This window comes from Bombina bombina, chromosome 10 (genome assembly GCF_027579735.1).
Source record: "Bombina bombina isolate aBomBom1 chromosome 10, aBomBom1.pri, whole genome shotgun sequence".
Classification (NCBI taxonomy): domain Eukaryota; kingdom Metazoa; phylum Chordata; class Amphibia; order Anura; family Bombinatoridae; genus Bombina; species Bombina bombina.
This window is the reverse complement of record NC_069508.1, coordinates 42,194,009-42,220,996: the sequence shown is the minus strand read 5'-3', so window position 1 is coordinate 42,220,996 and position 26,988 is coordinate 42,194,009. Positions and strand designations below refer to the sequence as shown.

The 26,988-nt window shown below is 38.5% G+C and overlaps 1 protein-coding gene across 1 annotated transcript in view; it reads left to right on the top strand.

Moving 5' to 3' along the window:
* The first annotated feature begins 886 nt into the window (after nucleotides 1-886).
* The window catches only part of CDC7 (cell division cycle 7), a 281,927-nt gene continuing 255,825 nt past the window's right edge, over nucleotides 887-26,988 (top strand). Inside the window, exons 1-5 of the mRNA XM_053693123.1 lie at nucleotides 887-1,013; nucleotides 9,275-9,358; nucleotides 9,476-9,611; nucleotides 13,183-13,276; nucleotides 26,312-26,454. Coding sequence (XP_053549098.1) covers nucleotides 992-1,013; nucleotides 9,275-9,358; nucleotides 9,476-9,611; nucleotides 13,183-13,276; nucleotides 26,312-26,454 — 479 coding nt within the window. The 5' untranslated portion in view covers nucleotides 887-991. The remainder of the gene's footprint in view (nucleotides 1,014-9,274; nucleotides 9,359-9,475; nucleotides 9,612-13,182; nucleotides 13,277-26,311; nucleotides 26,455-26,988) is intronic.

The window sequence follows — 26,988 nt, the reverse complement described above, 5'->3', positions numbered from 1 at the left end:
TAATTAAAGAGACAGTCAAGTCAAAATTAAACTTTCATGATTCAGACAGGGCATGCAATTTTAAACAGCTTTCCAATTTACTTTTATTATCAAATTTGCTTTGTTCTCATGGTATTCTTTGTTGAAAGCTAAACCTAGGTAGGCTCATATGCTAATTTCTAAGCCATTGAAGGCCACCGCTTATCTCAATGCATTTTCAGTTAGACAGTGCTAATTCATGTGTGTCATATAGATAACGTGCTCACTCCCGTGGAGTTATTTATGAGTCAGCACTGATGTGTTGGTTATGAAAAACTGGGGAATAATAAATAAAGGGATTGCTTTGCAGTAGCCGTGTGTAAATAATTTCATTAAGAAACCCAGATAGCTCTGGCTCCCAGTAATGCTCCTGAGCCTACCTAATTATTATTTTTAACAAAGGATAGCAATAGAACAAAGCACATTAGACATAGATTGGAAAGCTGTTTAAAATTACGTTCTATATGAATCAAGGGAGAGAAAAAAAGGATTTCATAACGTGATTTGCTTGGATAAGTAATAATTATGAACAGCAAAACAATTGGCAAAGTGTTTTTACTAATTATTTTGCACACATTTAGGGCAGTACAACGGAAATATGCCGTGTGTTTTTTTTCCCTTTCATTTCCCCCAAAGTGACAGTAGAAAGTTACAATACAAAGTAACTGTAGAAAATTTAGTGACACTACCTCACAGTCCTGCAAAGTGCAAACTCTCTAACTCCATACTTCATATACGTATTACCAATGACAGCAGCACCAATAACAGCAGCTGGCCAATCGTTTTCACAGATCAACTCTACTTTCTTACTTCTATTGGTTATTTCTACACACGTCAAACTGTTCACCCCAATCATCACAGCAGCTCGCCCTGTTCCCGCCCCCTCCTCTCAGGCGGGTAATGAGAAGTGTTTGAGAGTTAATTTTGGCGCCATTGTTTCCGTGTGTGTTAATACCAAAGTCTGACTGGAAAAATGAGCAGCGGGGACGTTTCAGGTATTTTATCGCAATGATAAGATCATATAAAATTGGATCGTGTGTGTCTGGTGCATTTTTTTTTGTGGACCGTCACGGTTGACTTTGCATCACATTCACACTCCTCTTATTCAATGCGATTGGCTGATTATTCTCTTCACTCCATCTTTTATAGTCAAGTGATTATAATAAAATTTCAAAGTAATTCAGTTGCCTGTATCTTTTCTATTAATATATAGAGCGCTCTGAGAAAACCATTAAATACTGTTTTTTACAAAACCTAATCTTATTTATCCTCTGACTTGCCTTTGTATATACTAAAAGAAGGCTTGGACAATGCTGCTGAAAAATAAGTTGTCATCCAAGCAATTATGTGCTATGCCCTGTTATAAAGGATTGTGCAAAAAGAAAATGCTCTAATGGGTTAGAACAGTATTGCTTGCATATAATTGTTTAACCCCTGCAAAAGAGGTTAAACACATCAGCTCCAGAGCAGCATTGTACTACTGTTAGCTAGCTGAACACATCTAGTGAGCCAATGACAAGACACAAGTGTGTAGCAACCAATCAGCAGCTAATTCACTGTAGTGCATTACTGCTCCAGAGGTATAGAGGTTATAAAGTATATTAATATAACAATGATATATTATAACAATGATTGTGCAAAGCTGGGGAATGGATAGTAAAGGCTTTATCTTTTTAAACAATATAAAATCATGCAGGCTGCCCCTTTAATGTTTCCTTTATAATAATCTATAATAAAATAAATACAATACTAACCCTTTAGTTAGGGGTTAATCAAAATTTTGTTTTGGGGAGTTTCTTATCAATACTACATTGACTTTTTTAATGCATGAAAGTGCCCTTGGTTTTATGAATAATTTTATATACTGTTAATTAAATTGACAATGTTTACAATTACTTTAAAGGGACACTGAACCCAAATTTTTTCTTTCGTGATTCAGATAGAGCATGAAATTTGAAGCAACTTTCTAATTTACTCCTATTATCAAATTTTCTTTATTCTCTAGGTGTTTTTATTTGAAATGTAAGAATGTAAGTTTAGATGCCGGCCCATTTTTTATGAACAACCTAGGTTGTCCTTGCTGATTGGTGGATAAATTCATCCACCAATAAAAACGTTCTGTCCAGTGTTCTGAACCAAAAAAGCTTAGATGCCGCCTTTTTCAAATAAAGATAGCAAGAGAACGAAGAAAAATTGATTATAGGAGTAAATTAGAAAGTTGCTTAAAATTGCATGCTTTATCTGAATCACGAAAGAAAAAAATTGGGTTCAGTGACCCTTTAAGGATTTGTGCAAGTCTAATTTACATAGCACTAAATGGCTCAGATGATACAGCTTATCAATGGCTGAACCCTTCTGGGATTTTATTCGAAATTGGTTTATTAATTAAACAAACATATGAATATGAAAATTAGTTTGTTCAATACATTTCCCCTACTTATTATGTGGAAAAACTAAATGAAAGCACTCATTTTGTTTTCATTCATTGGTTTTGGTAATGAGCAAATTTTTGGATAAATTTGTTCAAATATGTTGTGCAACAGATTTCATTATTAGTTTGCACATGTATAAAAAAAAATGCACCCTAAGATGGTTAAACCAGGTGCTGAAGAAGTCGATAATTGTCATGCTTAGAGAACTGAGATTCAATATTTAGTAGTTTTCATTCTTAGGTGCACCACTTTCATGCCCCCGGTAAAGGGATATAAATGTATTTACAACAAATAATCCACTTAAACCCCTTCTCTGGGCGATTTTTAGACTTTTACCAATGCAAAGATTTTTAGAAAAACCTAACAAATATTTCTACCAAAACAGAAATCATTCTATATAGTCACAAAGGGCCAGATTTAACAGTGGACAGGGGCATACATCTTCGCCCCTGTCCGCCCGGAGTTGGGTCCTCAAATTTATCATTGTACACTACTCACACTGTCAATCTCTCTAATCGGAAAAGTCCGGGGGATTGAGATATGCTTACATAACAGGTGGCGAAGTGGGTTAAGTTAAATCTAGAAAACATGAGCGCGGCACATCTCTGATTCAAGAGTTTTTATTACATAAATTTCACTTCTAAAACTCAAAGTAATGCACTCACATAAGATAAAATCTTTGCAGCATCAAAAGTAAACTCTTAGTACCATCCGTTGTGTGACTGGGGAGCCTTTTAGATAGTTCCAAATCCTCTGTTCAATTTTTCAGATATTGGGTAACCTGTGTGGCGTCCTCCCAGTTGGTCACGTGAATGCGACTTCCTGGTATTGAATTGCTGCGTGTACATGCGTCTATGCATTTTGTTTACTGGCAGGAAAACTTTCTCAATAATTCTTAACGTGTATTGCGCTAACCAGAAAGTATGGCTGCACTCAGGTGACTTGAAAAGTAAAAAAAAAACTTGCAACTTTATTCACAAAATTAATACAAAAACATTATACTGGAGGAAAAGAGGACAAATCCTTACGCGTTTCGTGCCGTGCAGCACTTAATCATAGGATGATCTGTTAGACATTTCCTTTCTATTTAAACTATGTGTAGCCAATCACCAACTAGGATGTTGTTACAGTAACTGTAGTTTACAGGATGACATTAAAAAATAACATTACAAAAGAGGCTATATGAGCCATTAATTAAATTTGACTCAACAATACAGAAAAAGACCACAATGCTTCAATACGAAATGGGTAGAAACACTTATTCATTAGTCATAAATATGCAAATACATAACAACAAATGATTCCAGAACAATAAACATAATGTATGCGGGTTAACTTGCTCATCACCCATATGGTGCATCTAGATCGCATACAAATCCATCAGGTAATAAATGTTTTCTACTTCTTTTAGTAACATCAAAAGCAACAAATGTTAAATCTGGAAGTATTGCTAAATTGCCACTAAGGGGTGGAGGAAATAAGAGTAACATTTTGAAAAGAGCTGTATTGGATTTATAAATTGAAAACAAAAACCTCATTGGGTTTAAACCAGGAATAGGACATGATTTATTTTGTTGAAAAGTTTCAATCAGGATTTTCTTAAATGATTATTTGGTCAGCAATAATATATATTTGTTTGGATGTTAAACATCATTTGGTGCAGGTATTTTTGGACTCATATATGATGATTTAATGATAAGCTTGATTTTAAACAATGTAATGAAGCATCGTTTTTGGTGAGCATTAGTGATGCACCAAAATGGAAATTCTGGACCAAAACCGAACCTGAAAATCCAGGATGCACTTGGCCGAAAACGTATTTTTTCTTTTTTTTTCTTTTTCCATAATTAGACTATTTAATGAATTAATCTGAAATGAAAAACTGCAAGCAAATAAAATAAACACACTTTTATTGAAAGTAACACATTCAAATTGGACACAAAAAAAACCCTGATAATGTAATTTTCGGCCAAAATGTTTCTGCATCCCTACTTAAAACAAAATTAAATATCAATATACTGTATTATTCTGTATTTAGTTCTGTGTAACAGAATCAGATTTAACAGTTGTTTTTTTTTTGCCAATTATCCAAATAAAGTATAGTCCTAGAAAACTATTATATGCAAAACAGTGAGTCAAGTAATGAACTCAAACAGCAGCTCTGCGTTTCTGCTGCTGAAATTTCGGTGCATTCCTAGTGAACATTGATGATTGCTCCAAATGGTGTGTCACATAACATTGATCAAAATAAATGTACACAGTACATGAATACATTTGTATCTGCAACAATTATTTAAAGTGAATGTCAACTTTCAAGAATGAGTGCCTGGTTTTTAAAAATACTATTTAAAAACAGGGGCACTTTCATTCATGAAAGTTTACATTTTACCCGTTTTTGTTAAAATTCTTACCTTTTTCTTCTTGAAGCCGGAGAAGCGATTTCCCCTCCTGAAGCTTGTCTCTTCTTACATCAGCAATGACGAATACGGCATCCTCCAATAATGGCTCCCCCCCCCCCCCAGGGGTATCATTGCCTGAGGCAACGCCGTGATAGGAGGAAGCCGGATTTGTCAATGCTGACGTATGAAGTAACGAGCGGCAGGAGGGGGAATTGCTTTTCCGGCTTCAAGAAGAAAAGGTAAGAATTTTAACAAAACGGGTGAAATGTAAACTTTCATGAATGAAAGTGCTCCTGTTTTTAATAGTATTTTTAAAAACCGGGCACTCATTCTTGAAAGTTGACATTCACTTTAAACATTTTTCTATACATTTGCAATAGATGTCTTTGTGACTATCCGCATTTTCTTCACGTAGTGTGTCAAATATTAACATTTTTAGACGGTAATATAGCAATAGTGGCAAAAAATAATGCTTGCATGACACACTTTGCTAATGTTGAAGCAAACTGTTATGTCTATACAATTAATATACTAATATTTGTACTTACTCCAAGTAGTGTGTCATGTACTAATACTATTTAAGGGAGTTGCATTTCAAAGGCTAAATGACACTGATTACGTTGAAGTGATACATTGTGTAATACTCTTGTAACAAATATGTCTACATATTTGTTATATATAAAAGAAGTATAAGAATACAGTACTTCCCAATTTAACATTTGTTGTTTTTGATGTTACTAAATGAAGAAGAAAACATTGATTACCTGATGGATTTGTATGCCATCTAGGTGCACCATATGGTTGAGCAAGTTAAAGGGACATTGTACACTATCTTTTTCTTTGCATAAATGTTTTGTAGATGATCCATTTATATAGCCCATACAGTTTTTTATTGTTTTTGTTTTGTAAAAATGTATAGTTTTGCTTATTTTTAAATAACATTCAGCTTTTGTATAAAAGGTCTTTGGATATGGGGAACGGGGCGGGTGTCTTCGTTTTGTTTTCCAGCGCATTTCAGTGGGTGTCTCAACCTAACCTTTTTGACAGTGCTAAACTAGGAGCTTCTAAGTAAGTTTTTAAACAGTTTTATACTGGATTTTTATATCAGTATCTGTGCATTTTATTCTTTATAGTAGTGTCTATTACATGCAGTTATATGAAAATCAGTGTAAACTGTCCCTTTAACCTGCATACATTATATGATGTTTATTGTTCTGGAATATTTTATGTGTTTGCGTATTTATGACTAATGAATTTGTGTTCCTTCCTACCCATTTTGTATTGAAGGATTGCAGTCTTTTTCTGTATTGAGACTAACCTAATGGCTTATATAGCCCCTTATTTAATATTTTAACGTCCTCCTGTAAACTACAGTTGCCATAACATCCTAGATGGTGATTGACTACACGTAGTTTACATAGGAAATGTCTAAGTGCTGCACGAAATGCGCAAGAATTTGTCCTTTTTCCTCCTGTATAATGTTTTTGTTTTAATTCTGCGAATAAAGATGCAAGTTTTTAACTTTTCAAGTCACTTGAGTGCAGCCGTTCTTACTGTTTTTTGCTGTTTGCGGCCTGCTCAGCCGTTGGATGTGCACCACACTACAGTGTTGTGGCCTAAACCGCTGCCTGCAGCTCAGTCCTTTTCAGTACCTGCCCTTTTCTTCGGGTGAGGACACGGACGGATCTAGAGTAATGCTAAGTGTCTCTCTTTGTGTATTGCGCTAGCTTTAGATGGTACTATTTAAGTTTTTTTTGTCCAATGTCTTGATATGATGGCTTACAGGTGTGATCAGTGTGTGTGTGTGTATATGTGTGTATATATATATATATATTTGTGCCTGCACATACTGTTCAAATATTGAAACACACAAGGAGTGAACACTATTTTATGTAACTCATTTTGGAAATTATGTTTTTATTTTAATTTGATTATTGCATTTTAGAACGATAATGCAGTTAGGTAACTATATATGCTTTTTTACCTTTGTCATATTTTAGACCCAAATAAAAAATTGTTTGGTATAAGTTAAACAGCCACAGTCAGAAGTGCTTAAAGGGACAGTTTACAATATAATTTTTATTGTTTTACAAGATAGATAATCCCTTTATTATCCATTCCCCAGTTTTCCATAACCAACAGGTATTTTAAAGGGACAGTCAACACCAGAATTTTTGTCCTTTAAAAAGAAAGATAATCCCTTTATTACCCATTCCCCAGTTTTGCATAACCAACACTGTTATATTAATATACTTTTTACCTCTGTAATTACCTTGTTTCTAAGCATCTTCTGACAGCCCCCTGATCACATGATTTTATTTTCTATTGACTTACATTTAGTACTGTGTTGAGCTAAATCTTAACTCCTTGTGCGTGAACACAATGTTATCTATATGGCCCCGCATGAACTAGCAGTCTCCTGTTGTGAAAAGCAAATACAAAAGTGCGTGATATGAGGCTGTCTATAGTGGCTTAGAAACAGGCAAAAAGTATGTTAATATAACAATGTTGGTTGTCCAAAGCTGTGGATGGGTTAGTAAAGGCATTATCTCTCTTTTTAAACAAAAACAATTTTAGTGTAGACTGTAATTTAGAGCAATGATTTTCAACCACCGTGCCGCGGCACACTAGTTTGTCGTGAGAGATCGTCAGGTGTGCCGATGTGAATTGGTCCCTTCATGCTTAAGTGCACTCCTGAAGAAGAACAGAAGCCGGTTGCTGCTGCTATCCTACGCACTCATTCGGACACGCAGGGACTGTCTCAACTTCCACACAGTTCTCCGGAGGGTCGGGGCTCCGCTTAGGAGATTTCATTCGCCTCAGCTGCATTACAAAAGTTCCTATCAAGGATATCTGAGCAAGAGAAGACCCGTCAAGCCAGTGCACATTTTGGTGGCGGCGCATGTATTTGGAGGCATCTGCTACGATAGCCACGAGGACTACTGAGAGATCTAATAATAAAAAGATATACGATACTCCGGAGGGTCGGGGCTCTGCTCCGGAGGTCAAGCAAACAGCTGCAGTCCTTTTTTCTTCTCCCTCCCCTGTTGCGGAGGCTGTTAGTACCGGGGGTCGACAGCTCACATATCACTGGCCTACTCTGAGGCCTAGGAGCCTACATTCACTTGTTCCCAAAGCTTCCGAATGGGGTAACTGGCCAGAAGGTACGTGTTACTTACCGGAGTCTGGATTGATAGTCGCCTTGAAGAATAGAGGCGAGTGGGCCGAAGTGGCAGGAACGGCCGCCATTTTCTTTCTGTGTCTTCTGCGGAGGTCTTTTGATCAATTGCGGCCTACACACTCCGATAGTCACAGGTTTACAGATCCACTTACCTCCCCTTCCTGGATTCTCAAGCTCAGGGAGAATTGCCCTGGATATTATTGTTTCAGCATAGAGAAGAAATCTGCTTTAACTGGGTGAGACCTTTCTGTTTACCATTATATGCATTTTATGCCATTTGCCCTCCTGGCTTAACTTTTTTGTAATTTTTCAGTTTACTCTCATTGCCTGATTGCCAAGCCCTGATGCTCTTTTGTGGGCCCCATATTTATGCTTATCCTACACTGATTGTGAAACTCTTATACTGGGGCCCCCAAGGCTGAGGGACTTTAACAGTCGGATCACTTGGGCCCCAGTAGTTTCTGCTTTTGGGCTCAATACTTGTGCATTGCTTACTGCCCTAACAAGTGGAACTTTTACTTGCATGGAACTACTGCATATCACCTAAGAATTTATTTTCATCACTGGTACCCCCTTAACCGCCTCAATACGTGGAACTTTTGATTGTTATTATTGTGCCTCTAGCTTTGGCAATACAGTTGTAGTTACTGACATGCTAATAAAGCTTAAGTGAATTTGACTACATTGTATGTGTGTGTGTATGTATGTATGTATGTATATATATATACATATACATATATACACACACACACTGTATTAGGCTACAATATGTGATTTTTGTAAAATTTTGGGATGGTGGTGTGTCGCATATAAAAAATTGTGCCATGGCAAAAAAAAAAAAAAAAAGGTTGAAAATCACTGATTTAGAGGGTATTTATTTTTCAACCACTTGGGAAGTAGGTTAAAAAGCAGCGGTCTGATGACCATTGCTTCTTAGCTCTCGGCTGCAAGTTCGCTCATGCAAGCCTGCAGCTGGATCCTTTGATAAATCTGGCCCAAAGTGTCACCAATAGTTTTACTCAACCAGTTATACTTTTTATTTGTTTACGTTGCAAGTTTGTATTTGTTGAGAAAAGCAAGTATATGTGAGACCTAAGATACTACGGTAAGGATTTATTTTATTTAAAAAAAAAATACATTTTTTTTTATCTAAAAACAGACAAACTAAAAAAACTGCTGCCTTCTAGATTAAAAAAAAGTCATGCACTGATTTAACTTTTAAATCATAATCCTTTTCTTTACAGCAGTCACAAGAGAAATTTCAAAACTTTATGCAGACGTGCCACAATTGCGCAATATTTTTTATATTACTAGCAAAATTGGGGAGGGTAAGTAGTTTCTTTATTTTTTTTTTGAGGGGTGGGGTTCTGGGACAACTTTAGTTTTTCAGTTTTCAGGTACAGTCTACAGACATACTCTGACTTAAAATTTAAATTCTCTCATAGGTACATTTAGTTCTGTATACTTGGCTATGGCAAGGTTGAATTCTGGTGAAGATAAGAAGTTTGCTTTGAAGCACTTAATTCCCACAAGTCACCCAGCTCGTATTGCTGCCGAACTCCAATGCCTTATAACAGCTGGGTAAGTACAATGTTTTTGGATTTGCCTGGAAGCTGCTTATTATGCAAATACAAAACATGCATGTACAACCTCAGGTTGTATGATGACATAGAAAGTTTTATTTTATGCAGGTCCATTTTGTTTTCTTTTAACTTTTCTTTTAATATTTATTCAATTATGTTTGTAACTTGGAATATTACAAATATACTATTTTCCAAAGTGTAACCAATTAAGTGAATTAGAAGCCTGCTGATAGAAGCTAGTAGCATACAACGAAGCAAACAAGTCACTCCATAATCTCAACAACAACAAAATACATGCAAAGTTGAACCTCTCATTTAAAAAATAATAGTAACACTATTGTTGATTAAAATCTATTTTACCGTTTTCAAATGCCAGTCCAAACTTCATTCATCAGTATGTACACACATATATACGCACACACTACAGTAATAATGTGAACTGGTAAAAATTAAAATTCCAAGAGTTAAAAAAAAAAAAATCCATCTTATTCAATCTTAAACCAATGGAATCTTGTAAAATGTTTCAGTTGGAAAAAAAGGATGTCTTCATGGGGTGGTGTAGTTTTAATAACACTTTGAAACCCTTGAAACATAAGATCATAGGTTTCACAACCCTTACATTTAAATATCATTGCATTTGCTATCTATAGTACAAGAAGGTCTCTAGATTCCAAAACCACTGCCATGAGATGCTTTCGACTAATGGAGAATTGCTAACCCTGTAAATTAATTTAGCTTCAGTAGTTAGAAAAGGAATGGAAATTTTTACAGTAATGAAATGTCTCATGTAAAGTTAACCAATTTACAGGATTTAAAGATTACATAATTTATACCAGAGGTAGATCATATTAACCAGTAACGTTCCTTAACCCCTTCCTGTCAACATCGGAAAAAAGTTTTTGCGATCGCATGATTTAAATTATGGGGTCGGGGGAGTGCCTATGATGCTAGGCACGCCCCCCAGCCTGCGATTCCATATATGAAGTGGCTATGGTTTCAAGGCAGCCGAACGGTTAGGACGTTCCATGCCGTCCTAACGGCGCTAAAGCCCAGCCCAAGTGTGCATGTCCTTAATTTGAATAGGTTTTGGTGAGAAGGGATTCCAAACAGAGTTTAAAATTGCTTAGGTAAGTAAAAAAAAATCTGTTGTTAGTATAGTGTATATCAGATCTACAGTGTCTTTCACCGAAAATTCTAATTCAGTGTTTTTACTGGAACAGGGGAATCTGGGTAAGAATAGGCAAATTATCTTCTCAGTGCACCTTTTTTTTGCTTAAAAGTATCCGTTTAAATACTGATTTTTCATCATGCCAGTAAAATGCTACTACGGGCAGTTTTAAAGCATAGTAGGGATTGCAGGAAAAGGGCACTACCAAAACACTTCTGTGCTTAAATTTTACATAAATGCTGGCCATTGTGTATCACTCAGTCAGCTTTAAAGTGATGGCAAATCCGAGCATTTAACAAACTCTAGGATTTACCATCACTAAAAATAAAATTGAGTTTAAGTGATAAATTATTTAAAAAAAGGGTGCTAAACTCACCCTGACTGCCACTGCACCTTGCTAAACTCATGGGCTCCGGCTGCCCACAGCACAGCCCTCTTCTACCAATGAGGTGACGTTTGCACCTCTAAACTAATAGCCGTACTAGCATACAGAACACTGTCAGATGGCGCGCACGGCTATTGGTTTAGAGGTGCAAACCTTACCTCATTGGTAGAAGAGGGCTGTGCCATGGGCAGCCAGAGCAGCTGAGTTTAGTGAGGTGCAGCGGCACAGTCAGGGTGAGTTTAGCACCCTTTTTTTTTTTTTTTTTTTTTTTTTTTTTTTTTTTTTTGATTGGTCACTTAAACTCAACTTTATTTTTAGTGATGGTAAATCCTAGCGTTTGTTAAACTCTCGGATTTACCATCACTTTAAATAGAAAATCTGATGAAAAATGTACTTTCTCCGTTGTGTTAGATAATGGCGTTTTTGCATTACCGACTCTAGAACTGCCCCCATGCCATAAGAGGGTAGTGTATACTTCAGGTTCCTGACCCTGCTAAATTCTGCACAATTTGATTACTGTAGTAGCACATTTATATCTGTCTCTAGTTAGCCATCAGCAGATAAGAGGTTTTTTTTTAATGGGGGAATGTCAGATTCAAAAACAATGCATCTTTTGTTAACAAACTGACACTTTACATGCTTTTAAAATATTTTATTTTGTATGGTGAGTTTTGTAACCACTGGGTCGATTACAAACCTTTAAAAAAACGTTTTCACCATCAAATTAGTCTTTTGATGGTGAATTTTGTAGAATAATCGTCATATAAAGTCCCTTTAATAACGTTAATACGTTAATTAGGTCTTCGTATTATGGTTGAAATCTCACCCTCCTCTGCAACCAATGTGCTGCTTAAAGGATTACTTTCTGTTATAATTTTTAAGCTAAACAACTAACATATTAAAGTTAATAAACATCAATTAAAACCTACTGACCTATATTTTCTCCAAAACGAAGTTTCATAACGTTCTAAAAGTTATATCTTTTATTCGCCGATGATGTCACGTTATCCTGCCCACTATTTTCAGCACTGCATGTTCAAAATACTTAAACCAATAACTTTGTGTTTAAAGCGCCATTTTGAAACCTAGGTATTGTAAACGGATTGGTACAGAGCAAAGGATACCCACGGAGTGGGTTTGGAATACAATTACATTTGCAGACAAGATTTCTGATATACGGTAGAGATATGTTAATGAAATGCTATTGATAAAAAGCGTATTTGGGGTAGTTAGTAACAGGCATAGAAAATATTTACTTACAGTGGCCCTTTAAAAGGAGGAGTGAAGCGGCATCACAGTAGGGTGAAAACTTCTGTTGACAGAAGAGCAGCATGTGATTTGGATGAGGGAGTAAAAGGCAATAGCAAACCGTGTGTAAAAACACTACATGTGAGGAATTCTCTTGGTGGGCACAGCATGAATATAATATATTATGCACACCTGTGAGCAGGTTTACGCCCCAGCTACTCTGTCCTCTTCCTGGTCCCTACACATGACATTGTTGTTCTGGGTGATTTATCTTTGACGTACAATCACAGTGCTTGGAACAGGATTGAGCTTTTTTTTTTTCTTCAACTTAGGGGTTACTCAAGCGAGTGGCTTGCAGCCTCAGAGGATAAAACCCATTAGGTGATACTTACAATCAAGTAGTTAAAGGACCAATAAACACAGTGGACTAGCATAACCTGTAAATGTATAATAAAAAGAAAATACAAAAGCACTTGGTTTGAATTTAAAATTGGCTCACATGTCAGAAAGAAATCTACTGCTAATCACATAATGCATATACATATATTCTGTTAATTCTTGCATATGCTCAGTAGGAGCTGGTTCCTCAAATTGTTATAAAATGTGCACATTTAGATAATGGAAGTGAATTGGAAAGTTGTTTAAAATTCAGAAAATGTTTATTATCTGTTGTGCTTTTTCCTTAAACTCTTGAAAAACAAGCAGTTTTTTTTTGTTTTTTTTTCTGACATTGTACTTTTTTTTTTTTTTTTTTTTCCTCTCTAACAGGGGCGAAGATAATGTCATGGGAGTCAAGTACTGCTTTAGAAATAATGATCATGTGGTAATAGTAATGCCTTATTTGGAGCATGAACCTTTATCGGTAAGTCTTCATTGTATTGTGTGTGTATGTGTGTATGTATATGTGTGTGTGTATATATATATATATATATATATATATATATATATATATATATATATATATATATATATATATATATATATATATATATATATATATATATATATATATATATTCATAATCTCAATGTTTGTGGCATATATCCTGTGATGCACGGGTTGAGATTGTATGGCACTCTACCACCAATACTGCTTGGTTTGTGGATTCATGTGCAAAAGATAACACCTTTTTTTTTAAAAAAAAAAAAAATTTGAATGTCCCTTTACATTTTAAATAAAGGTACTGTAGAAGATCATCGCCAATTTGGTTGCAAATACACTCGAAAAGGTTTGCCATCCCCTTACAGTTGAGGAAGAGCACATGACTTGCTTACAAACACCACACACTTGAAGTAGCATGTAATAAAGCGTTATAAATAAATAGGACTTTCATTCATCGTTATGTTTTTGTTTTTCTTCTTCTTAAACGGGAAGAGTCCACAGCTGCTTTCATTACTTTTGGGAATACAGAACCTGGCCACCAGGAGGAGGCAAAGACACCCCAGCCAAAAGGCTTAAATACCTCCCCCACTTCCCTCATCCCCCAGTCATTCTTTGCCTTTCGTCACAAGAGGTTGTCGGAGAAGTGTCAGAAGTTCGAGAGAGTCTCGTATGGAGGGTAGTACTCTTGGAAATGGGACTGGAGTTTTACGTAATCCTGTCAGCCTCTCAGTGAGAGCATGGATGAAAGTTAGAGTCCGGAGATGTAGGCGTTGACGAGTTTTGCTGCCTGTCTTTATTCACTCAAGTCCATGTCAGAAGCGAGGCTACTATCTGTCACACTTGAAGAGCCGTGTTCCTGTTCCACAAAGTAAGCAGCACCACCAAAATTTCTTCAACAGATTTATTAGTGCAATCTGCACAGTATCAAAGCCAGACCACAAAATAGCAACTTTTCAGACTTGGTCCTTAATCATGCATGGTTACACCTGAAGTTAATACAGCTTAAATACCCTTATAGACCACGACCACCATATCCCATACCTGTAACACACCAGATAAAATGCCATCTAGTGGTCATTAAAAATATCACAATCACAGATATTTTTAATGACCACTAGATAGCATTTTTTCAGGCGTGTTATGGGATATGGCATGATTAAGGACTAAGTCCGAAACTTTGCTATTTTGTTGTCTGGCTTTGATACTGTGCAGATTGCACTAATAAATCTGTTGAAGAAATTTTGGTGGTGCTACTTACTTTTTGGGATACATATTCGTTTTTCGGTATTGTGCAGTACCCTGTAAGCTTGCACACCTCACTGTTCCCAGGTGCTGGGATATTTTTTGGACTTTCTACGTGTTCCTGTTCCACGGCGTAGATTCCGGTAAGATAGTTTCAATTTATTTCGATATGTGAATGTAATGTTAACGAAACAAGGTAGGGTCCCAGTGGGAGTCATGGGTTAATATCTCCTGAGGGGGTTATTGATCAGGGGGGACTTTAATCATGTTTGTTATATGGTTCTATCTGCAAATGTGTAGCAATACTTAGGCTCATGGCTATACGGAACATAACAACCTTATATTAATGGTGCGATCTCTTGAGATTGCGCACCCTTTTTGTGACTGGCACGGTGCACCTTGTGACGGGTGCGGTTACGTTGTTTCTCACTTCTGTATACTGACTGTGTTGCGACAGAGAGTCCAGTTCGTGGGTTGTCTGGTTTACAGGAGGTGATGAGTGCCCCAGCCATTGGGGGTGTAAAAAGGGTGCCAGTTAGTGTTTTTATCTTTTTTGTAATTCCAAGATTATGGAGGATTCTGATATCTTAGAAACGGATGTCTCAGATACGAAGAATGCGTCTTGTGATGAATATGAAATGGCCCGGGAATTAATGCCCATCAGTTATGTTCCGAATGCCGTTCTAGAGTACTCTCTTCTCCCGAATCAGGGAACTTAGAGTGCGATGAGCCATCCGCCTCCGAGATTTCCATGTCCCATGAGGCGCGTGCCCCGGACCCGTTCTTGACTACGCGAGCAGGTGTCCCTATGACCTTTGCTCCTCCGGAGTGTGGCTTGTTTCCTCCAGAGGTTACTGCACGGTTCCGCCATGGCCATTTCTATGGCTAGACTCGCTTATATCTCCCAAGTGAAATTTTTTTAAGATACTGTCCGTGTTCTGTTAACCAGGGCCCGTCGGGCGTGGGATCGCCTGATTCAGTTCGGCCCCCTGGGGAAGCGTTGGCCTCTGAGGTCCTTTCGTTTGATCCAGCGAAGGATAATTTTGCCTTCCGTTATAGGCTGGCTTGTCTTCGTGTTCTTTTGAAGACATGTTTCGGTGATGTTAGAGGATCCCAGTCCGAGTGGGCCGAGGGATCCGAGGCCTTAGATGCTGGATGACAAGCTGGATATAACGTTTGGGGATGAAGCTAATCTCCTTAACGACTCTTTTATTTTATTTTTTTATGTTTCGGTTCCAGTTCTGAGCTTGGCTGAATGGGGCCTCTGATCGGCTGGTTCCGTTGGCGTTCTCATTCACGTTGGGTGTTCAGCCACGGGTGCTGCCTTCCTTTTATTATGTTCCGGATGGATGTGTTTTGATTTGTTTTTTCCAAGCTCATGTCTCATAGATTTCCGTTTAGAAAACGTTCTTCTCTGGAACCGATACTTGCGATTCTGTGTTCGTGTGGGCACTTCCACGGAAGTTGCACACTTTTTGAGTAACAGAATTATGTTTTCTAGTTCATTTATCGAATCTTCGGGTTGAATTTTCTTGGACCTTGGACAGTTCTGGAGTGTCCTTATACCAGGCAGGTACTGGTTGAACGCTTTTCTGCTTTTTCTTGGGTTCATGTCACCCTCGTGGTGCTGATTTAATCCTGTCAGATTCTAAATGTCACTTGGCCTATTGATATGGATTCCGGGCTTGGGTCCTATTTCGAAGTATGAGGCCTAGTGTGTAGATACCACGCCTCCGAATGGAGCCTTGTAAGTGCCGATCTATATGTTTGCTAGGTCGTTAAGTCTACGGACTTTAGATGGTGCGCTCCTATTCATAGGGGGCAGTTTAGGGTTTCTCAGGAAGTTAGATCTTTCAATTGATTCCGTTTTTAGAGGAATCTGGCCTAGGACAATGTCTCTCCCTGGATCAGGTTTTGACGGTTCGGTTTAACCTTAGGTTTTGTGGTCCCGCGTGTCTCTTTGAAGGGGGCAGGGTTCTGTTTCTCATGAGATTACTATCTGACTGAGGCTTAGGTTTTAGGTCTCTGACTGGTCCCTACTAGTCTTCTGGCGCATTTGATGTTCCTTGTAGACGCCAGGTGTCTTTTCAACTGGGTTTGCGATATTTGCCGAGGGGTCTCGCCTTTATGGTAGGGTGGTCTCCGTTGCTTTAGTTACCTTTCTCTCCTAGAGTTGGGGATGTGTTCTTGTGTGTTCTCCTAGTTTTGGAGTCACCTCAGTATCTGTGATGACCTATGGGTCCTTGTTTTTCTTGCTTTGTAGGGCTTTTTCCCTTCTGGCGCTCTCAGAATTCTGGAATAGGGAGATGTGGGGTAGTGACTTGTTCCACCGTTCCTGCAGCAGGAGGCTGGGAGTTTGAACCCTGGTAAGGCTCCTGTTATATGTTGGATTCTGATATTAAGATGCTGGGGGTCCGGGAACTCTCTTCCCTTGGGAAGTGTTCCTCTTTATGGAAGACGGCAGTGTAGGGGGTCTTGTACCCAAGCACGAAGTCTGTCCTGACTCAGGGTGGCATGCCGTTTTTGGTAGCTGTCAGAGTTCTACTCAGGGTTTTTTGCTCCTCGTAGATCCATCCTTTTTCTTCCAGAGGTCTGGGAATCTTGTCTTTGGTCTTTGACTAGCTTTTAGGCTGGGACTATTACCCTGGAGGGAAGGTCGGGGATCGGTTACTCTATGTAGTGTTGACCGTTTTTCTTTCCTGAGTCTGTCCTCCCCTTCGGGGGGAGGACTTTTGATGTCCTCTTTCTAGCGGCGTCTGTTGCTGGGAGGAGACTCTCCTTGGAAATCCGGTATTCTGGTCTGGAGCTGTTGAGTTTTTCGGCACTATTCGGGGGTTGAGTTCCACGATGGCTTGGGTCAGCTTTCCTACCTGGAAGCTGGTCTTTGCAAATCCTTGTTTCAGGTGTGCAGTTACCTGGGCTTTGGGTTTTTTACCTGTGTCGTTATTATTTTTATAGGGTGTCGGGTAATTTCAGGCTGTGGTGCCTTTCGAAGGGGCTGCCTTTTTGTACCCACCATTTGTTTGCATTCAGTGTCCTCTAGCTTGGGTATTGTTTTCCCAAAAGTAATGAATGCTGCTGTGGACTCTTCCAGTTTAAGAAGAAAAACATAAATTATGCTTACCTGATAATTTTCTTTACTTCTAACGGGAAGAGTCCACAGCTCCCGCCCGCGTTTTGTCTGAGGCGACAGTTATTTTTTTTGTTCTTCTGGCACCTTTTTCATCCTGATATTTCTTCTACTGTTCCTTGTTCCCTTGGCAGAATGACTGGGGGATGAGGGAAGTGAGGGAGGTGTTTAAGCCTTTTGGCTGGGGTGTCTTTGCCTCCTCCTGGTGGCCAGGTTCTGTATTCCCAAAAGTAATGAATGCAGCTGTAAGCATAAGGTAAGCATAATTTGTTTTTTTTTTCTTCCTAATAATGATATGACCACTGTTCCGTGTAAAGCCTAGTGTCTACTAATCTGCCTGGGTCATTATTATTATTATTATTATTATTATTATTATTATTATTATTATTATTATTATTTTACATTTTTGGTGAAACCTATTGAAAAATAGGCCGTTAGACGACCCACTAGTGGAGCTAATACGCCCCCCTCGATCAATAGCGCATGTACTAGTGAAAATCGACTCTGGTTAAGTACTTGGATGCTTACGTAGAGAGCAGGTGGGACCGCTCTCTGACACAGAAAGTGGAAACCCACAACTGGAAGGTGGCGGGGGAAGTAACTATAAATTGTGAGAGATGGGGACTTACACCCAGACCTGTCTGGGGTTAACTGCATGTGCCTCTGGGGACAGTGCTGCTTCCTGAGAGTGCTATTGAGTACCCAGGACTGTGCATGTTGCAGGGTCATAGGGTGTGTACCCAGTCCTGTCTGAGAGTGCAGTTCCCTTCTGTGTTTTGTATGTTGCTAGGGTGATTACATAAGTCTGTGGGAACAAGTGAAGGGTGCAGTTTGTTGGATTGAGATCTTGTATTGTGTGGCTGTTTAGGGACCCAGGTTTTGGAAGAGACCTTGACGTGGTACCTGGGGTTGTCCCATTGGGCCAGATGCGGTAACACTCTTCCATTTTTGCTTTTATTCTTAGCTGAGTGCTGGACTTCCTCTGTGTGCTGTAATAAATTGTTTTGTAATTTTCCCTATGGTCCTTGCACCCTGACCTGTCTGGGGTTAATTGCCTGTGACTCTGGAGACAGTGCAGCTTCCTGAGAGTACTCTTGAACACCCAGGGCTGTGCATGTTGCAGGGTCATGGGATGTGTACCCAGTCCAGTCTGAGAGAGTAGTCCCCTTCCGTGTTTTGTACGTGTATATTTGTGTGTGTATGTATGTGTGTGTGTGTGTGTGTGTGTGTGTGTATGTATATATATATATATATATATATATATATATATATATATATATATATATATACACATACACATACACAAACACAAGTTGGAGATGGCGCTTAATCAGAAAGATCATATATACAACCTGATATATGAAATAAAATAAATATTGGACATAGAAGTTACGGACATAGAAATTATATCCAAATGTATTATATCATAATCCCAAACTGAACAGAATTCATGTAAACATTATACAAATCAATATTCTGCAGGTCCCAGTTAATGTGTATGTAAACCAGAGAATATATACTTAGCGGATATATAATTTGATCCTAACAAGATATATATACAATTAATACAATCTTTAAAAATAATACAATGAATAAAATTAATAGAAGATGTGTTAATTCATCAATATTACAAAACGTAATCAGAATTTTTTTTGGTGCAAATGAAGTCCTTTAATCTCGATAACTTGTGCCAAAGATGGGGATATAAGCTCTCTCCCCCTATCAGATGTGCACTTACTTGGTTTAACCTCAATCACATATGAGGTAAGTATCAGGCACTCCCAGAGTATGGATAGTAGATTAGGTGGTTTTGATCTTCAGATCACACACCAGGTAGAAACTTCCGGTATTACCCTCAATTCAGTCTCCCTCCTGAGTAGGGGAACCTCAAGAAGGGTTTCTTGGACTGGGGGTGGAAGTGAAAGGTCAAGATACATCTGACTGACAGCAGGAGATTTGGGAGTTGTATTCACAAAAGCTCTATATGCTCGCGCGTTCACACACCTACAGGACGTCTTCCTGCTGCCTGGGTCTCTGCCAGTGCTGCAGTGCCTCTCGGGGTGCGGTCTGTCTCCCTTTTAGTTTCCTCTTCTCCTTCACCCTTACTTCTCGGTCTCCTGCTTGTTGTGATCTCTTTCCTCTCAGCCCTAGGGGTGCAGTGGGTGCTGCCTCCTCCTGTCATATATATATATATATATATATATATATATATATATATATATATATATATATATATATATATATATATATATATATATATATATATATATATATATATATATATATATATATATATATATATATATATAATCAATTAGCAAGTGGCCCAGCACTCCAACCTAGGCAAAGTATTAACAACCTGGGTTCAATCCTCAAGGAATCTTGTATACATATGTGTGAAGAATGGCACTCTCGGGATTTTTGGAAAGACAATAAATGTATTTCTTTTTAAAGACACGAGGAGTCCACGGATCATCTTCATTACTTATGGGATTACACCTCCTGGTCAGCAGGAGGAGGCCAAGAGCACCACAGCAGAGCTGTTATATATAGCTCCTCCCTTCCCTCCCACTCCAGTCATTCTCTTTGCCTACGTTAGTGATAGGAAGAGGTAAAGTGAGGTGTTAGTATAGATTCTTCAATCAAGAGTTTATTATTTTTAAAGTAGTGCCCCCGATCCGGGACCGGATTTGGTAGGGGGCAGGCTCTCATTCTTTGTTCAGGCTTGGGTTCGGGACGTTTAGGATCCCTGGGCGGTAGAAATAGTGTCTCAGGGATACAAACTGGAATTTAAGAATTTTCCTTCCAGAGGAAGATTTCTTCTTTCAAGATTATCTGCAAACCAGATAAAAATAAAAAAAAGGCATTCTTACATTTTGTAAGAGACCTCTCCTCCCTGGGAGTAATTGTTCCTGTTCCAGTACAGGAACAGGGGCAGGGTTTTTATTCAAATCTGTTTGTGGTTCCCAAAAAAGAGGGAACCTTCAGACCTATATTAGACCTAGAGTCTAAACAAGTTTCTCAGAGTTCCATCATTCAAGATGGAAACTATTCATACCATTCTTCCATTGATCCAGGAGGGTCAATTTATGACAACAGTGGATTTAAAGGATGCATATCTACATGTTCCTATCCACAGAGATCATCACAAGTTCCTGAGGTTTGCTTTTCTGGACAAACACTTTCAGTTCGTGGCTTTCCTTTTGGGTTGGCCACGGCACCCAGAATTTTCACAAGTCTCTACTGGCGATTCTAAGACATTGCGGTGGCGCCCTATCTGGACAATATTCTATTCCAGGTGCCATCTTGTCAACAAGCAATATCTCATACCAACGTTGTGCTATCCTTCCTGAAATCTCATGGGTGGAAGGTAAATCTGGACAAGAGTTCCTCAAAGGGACAGTCTACCATAGAATTGTTATTGTTTTAAAAGATAGATGATCCCTTTATTACCCATTCCCCAGTTTTGCACAGCCAATATGATTATATTAATATACTTTTTACCTCTGTGATTACCTTGTATCTAGGAACCTTCTTCCAATCCCCTGATCACATGACTGTAACTGTTTATTATCTATTGTCTTAAATTTAGCATTGTTTTGTGCTAAATCTTAAATAACCCCCTGTGCCTGAACATAGTGTTATCTATATGGCCCTCGTGTACTTTCTGTCTCTGTGTTGAAAAGAGATTTAAAAAGCATGTGATAAGAGGCAGCGCTCAAAGGCTTAGAAATTAGCATATGAGCCTACCTATGTTTAGTTTAAACTAAGAATACCAAAAGAAAAAAGCAAATTTGATGATAAAAGTAAATTGGAAAGTTGATTAAAATTAAAAGTCCTATCTGAATAATGAAAGTTTAATTTATACTAGACTGTCCCTTTAATCTTGAAGACAAGGGTAACTTTCTTGGGAACTCTAATTGATTCTATATCTATGAGGATTTTTCTGACAGAGGTCAGGAAATCAAAGTTTCTAGATACCTGCCAAGCACTTCAGTCCAATCCTTGGCTGTTAGTGGCGCAGTGCATGGAAGTAATCGGACTGATGGTGGCGGCAATGGACATCATCCCGTTTGCTCATTTTCACCTCAGGCTTCTGCAGTTAAACATGCTCAGGCAGTGGAATAGAGATTATGCAGACTTGTCTCCTCGAATAACCCTGGAACAGGAGACGAGGGACTCTTTCATGGTGGTTGTCTCTGGATCATCTATCCCAGGGAACCTGCTTTCGCAGACCTTCCTGGGTGATTGTGACAACAGACGCCAGCCTTTTAGGGTGCAGAGCTGTCTCGGGTTTCCTAAAGGCTCAGGGAGTGTAGACTCGGGCATCTTCAATGCTCGCCTGGACTGGCCTGGCCTCAGTTGACTTCGGCCCAGTTCATCAGATTCGAGTCGTACAATATAACGACAGTGGCTTACATCAATCATCAAGGAGGAATGAGGAGTTCCTTAGCGATGACCGAGGTAGCCAAAATAATTCGGTGGGCGGAGGCCCACTCTTACCATCTGTCAGCGATCCACATCCCAGGGGTGGACAACTGGGAGGCGGATTTTCTGAGCAGGCAGACTTTTCATCCGGGAGAGTGGGAACTCCATCCGGAAGTTTTCTCCAGCCTGATTCTCAAATGGGGTCGACCGGAGTTGGATCTCATGGCATGTCGTCAGAATGCCAAGCTCCCGAGATACGGGTCGAGTTCCAGGGATCCCCAGGCGGAACAGATAGATGCTCTGGCGGTTCCTTGGTCCTTCAATCTTGCATACCTATTTCCTCCGTTTGCGCTTCTTCCTCGTTTTTTTGCTCGAATTAAGCAGGAGAGGGCACCGGTGATCCTCATTGCTCCTGCTTGACCTTGCAGGATTTGGTATGCAGATCTGGTGGACAGGTCATCCCCGCCACCTTGGAGACTTCCGTTGAGGAAGGACCTTCTCATTCAAGGGCCCTTCCTTCACCCAAATATAGGTTCTCTGAAGCTGACTACTTGGAGATTGAACGGTTAATCCTGTCCAAGCGGGGTTTTTCTGATTCGGTCATAGAGACCATGATTCAGGCTCGTAAGACTGTAACTAGAAAAAATTACCATAAGATATGGCGTAAATATCTTTATTGGTGTGAATCCAAGGGCTACTCATGGAGTAGAGTTAGAATTCCCAGAATTTTGTCTTTTCTCCAAGAGGGTTTGGAGAAGGGTTTGTCGACAAGTTCCCTAAAGGGACAAATTTCTGCCTTATCTATTTTGTTACACAAGCGTCTGGCTGAGGTTCCAGATGTACAATCTTTTTGTCAGGCCTTAGTTAGGATCAGGCCTGTGTTCAAACCAGTTACTACTCCATGGAGTCTGAATTTAGTTCTCAAATTTCTTCAAGGGGCTCCGTTTGAGCCTTTGTATTCCTTGGATATTAAGTTATCTTGGAAAGTTTTTTTATTTCTTGTTGCGATTTCTTCAGCTCGTAGAGTGTCTGGGCTCTCGGCGTTAATATACTCTTCGCCTTATCATATTTTCCATTCAGATAAGGTAGTTTTGCAGACTAAACTAGGTTTCCTTCCTAAGGCTGTTTCAGATAGGAACAATAATCAGGAGATTGTTGTTCCTTCCTTGTGTCCAAATCCTTCTCAAAAAGAACGTCTTCTGCAAAATTTGGACGTGGTCCGTGCTTTAAAATTTTATTTACAAGCGACTAAGGACTTTCATCAGTCCTCTTCTTTTTTGTAATTTTCTCTGGAAAACGTAAGGGTCAGAAAGCTACGGCTACCTCTTTCATTTTAGCTGAAGAGTATTATTCGTTTTGCATATGAGACTGCTGGACAGCAGCCTCCTGAGAGGTTTATGGCTCATTCCACTAGGGCTGTTGCTGCTTCATGGGCATTCAAAAATGAAGTTTCTGTAGAACAGATTTGCAAGGCTGCGACTTGGTCCTCTTCACACATTTTCTAAATTTTACAAATTTGATACTTTTTGCTTTGGCTGAGGCCGCTTTTGGGAGAGAGGTTCTTCAAGCAGTGGTGCCTTCCGTTTAGGTTCCCTGTCTTGTCCCTCCCGTATCATCTGTGTCCTCTAGCTTGGGTATTGTATCCCATAAGTAATGAAGACAGGTTGTTATTTTTTGTAAGCTTCAGACACCTCTGCACCTTGGCTTTTCCTTTCTCTTCCTAACTTCGGTCGAATGACTGGAGTGGGAGGGAAGGGAGGAGCTATATATAACAGCTCTGCTGTGGTGCTCTTTGCCTCCTCCTGCTGACCAGGAGGTGTAATCCCATAAGTAATGAAGATGATCCGTGGACTCGTCGTGTCTAAAAAGAAACAAATTTATCAGGTAAGCATAAATTTTCTTTTATTTTGACTAATCAAAACGTGTCATAAATCGAACATCAGTGTCGACGTTTCGGCTCACATCTGAGCCTTCTTCAGGACTAAGTTAATCTTTAGTCGGCGATGTAGCCGTGCTCCCAAAAAGCGCTTTTTTGGAAGGAAAGGGAGAATATACAGTGACCTGGGAGAAAGTTTCTAACCTGGAGGTTTCTACCACTAATAAAAGGCATCTTCCCAAGAAGAGCTACTGTGAAAACATTCACCTGAGAGCAGATACACCTGGATACGTCTAATACTTACCTCATAGCGATTGAGGTAGTATGAAGTAAGTGGACACCCAAAAGGGGATCAATTAGAAGTTTTATATCATTTGACCCGAAGGAGAACCATTGAAATCTATATATATCATTTCACCTACATACCAATACTTGAATGGGAACTTTGTGAATATCAACATATATTGTGTGTACACCTATATACATGTTTTTTTATATATAGCAAACTGCTTTTAACCGATTATCGTAACTAGCGCTTTTATTTCTATACGCTTTTGTTTGATATCATTGTTAAGAGAGATCTTGAGGAGGATCACTCTGATTTTAGAGATTAGCAGCAGGTGACATAAGTGGTTTTATATCAGTTTTTACTAATAAACTAGTTAGGCAGTGTGACTAAGTAGATTATACCAATTCTGGGAGCGCTTTTAAATCTTAGGGTTTTTCTTTGGTATATACTAAGAATCCTACTTGTATTCTAAAATAGATATATATATATATATATATATGTATGTATATTAACACTCTCACGAACAGTATCATGATTTGCCAGGATGCATGAATGTTGGTAATAATAGCCAAATATAGAAGACAGCACTCTCTGGTCTTAAATGCAAAGGTTGTTTTATTTGTAGTGACGTTTCAGGGAAAGCTTCCCATTCCTCAGAAGCTTTCCCCGAAACGTCACTACAAATAAAACAACCTTTGCATTTAAGACCAGAGAGTGCTGTCTTCTATCTTTTGCTCTGAGGAAGCGCATGAGAGCATGCGCGAAACATGTCAGATAATATGAAGCTGCTGTACCTATTCACTACTTGCTGAATAAACACACCTCTGACATTTGGCTACCAGTCTGGAATTTTTGTCTTTTTTTTTTTTTTTTTTTTATATATATGTGTGTATGTATGTGTATATATATATATATATATATATATATATATATATATATATTCCATATAATGAAGGCACTCTCCGTTTTTTCACAAATTTTTACTGTGCATTTAAGTGACGTTTCGGGGTATCACCCCCGTCCTCAGACTTACAGTAAGTCTGAGGACGGGGGTGATACCCCGAAACGTCACTTAAATGCACAGTAAAAATTTGTGAAAAAACGGAGAGTGCCTTCTTTATATGGAATATTTGTGTTTTGTTGAGCACCCCGGACTGAGTTGAGTGCTAAACCTAAAGTGTGTGTGTGTATATATATATATATATATATATATATATATATATATATATATATATATATATATATATATATATATATATATATATATATATATATATATATATATATATATATATATATATATATATATATACTGCACTCCAAGACCGGACCAGGTACACATCCAGTGATTCGGCATTCGGCAACATCCCAGCCCTGGGTGCTAAATAGCACTCCAAAAAAAGCTGTGATGTCACCAGAGCCACATGCAGTTAACCCCAGTCCGGAATGGGTGCAAGAAACAAGGGGGATTACAAACAAAAAGTAATACAACACATAGAGACACCCAGCACTCACCAGCTAGCTCACAGCTAAGATAAAAACACAACTGGAAAGGTTAGTTACCGCATCTGGCCAAATGGGAAAAGTTTAGGAACCACGTCAAGGTCCTTTCCACTGCCTGAGTCCCTAACATAGCCACACCATGCGAGCTCACAAAGCCAAACAAACGGAGAACACAGAAGGGGTGCACAGGTGTCTAACCTTTCCAGTTGTGATTTTATCTTAGCTGTGAGCTAGCTGGTGAGTGCTGGGTGTCTCTTTGTGTATGTGTGTGTGTGTATATATATATATATATATATATATATATATATATATATATATAATCTATCTATATCTATATATCCCTTTCAAACGTTTTGAGGCGAGCCCTAGCTTGAAAATGTAGATAGATTTTATTTGGTAAAAATACTTTTTATAGCAGTGTGAAAAGAAATTTAATACATGTAGAGGTTTTGTTTTTCTTTTTAACAAATTTAAATGTGTATATTGTGACTATTATACCGTTTTCTGGTACAATAAAACTAACTAATATATCATTAATTTCACTTAGGATATTTTGCATTCTCTCAGCTTTGAGGAAGTAAAGGAATATATGTTTAATCTACTTAAAGCTCTTAAACGTATTCACTACTTCGGAATTGTACACCGGGACGTTAAGCCAAGTAACTTTTTATACAACAGGCGGCTAAAACAGTAAGTTCTTGCATATTTCATCGATTGGGGATGTACATGTTTAATTTGTGAAATGATCAGTGATGATGATTTCCAGTTAATGGTTTTTCTGTTGATTCCTTTGAAAAACAATTAAAATGCAAGGGTGTGAAAGTCCGGGGAGGAGTGGTCATTCTTGCCCCTACAGTTTTACGTCTTACAGTTTACTTGCGCTATCCTCCTTTTCAGGTTTAACATTTTATCTGGAAATTTATTAAGTTCTCTTGATTCAGGGTTTTAACATTTAGAAGCTAGCCACACATGTATATGTAGAATAAGGGTGTTTGTGTATACATATATGTGAAATACTTTCAAATGTTAGTGTACTGTAAAATGTTTATTCTCAATGTGCTTGTTGTACCAGCTGCAGAGTTTAAAGTGAATGAGAAATTGCTCCTTTAGGCATATTTTTATATTTGAAATAGCGGTCTCTGCTAATTGAAACCACAGCCTAATGTTTGATTTATTTATTAACCTTCTATTACCAATACTTAAAGGGACAGTTAAGTCACAATT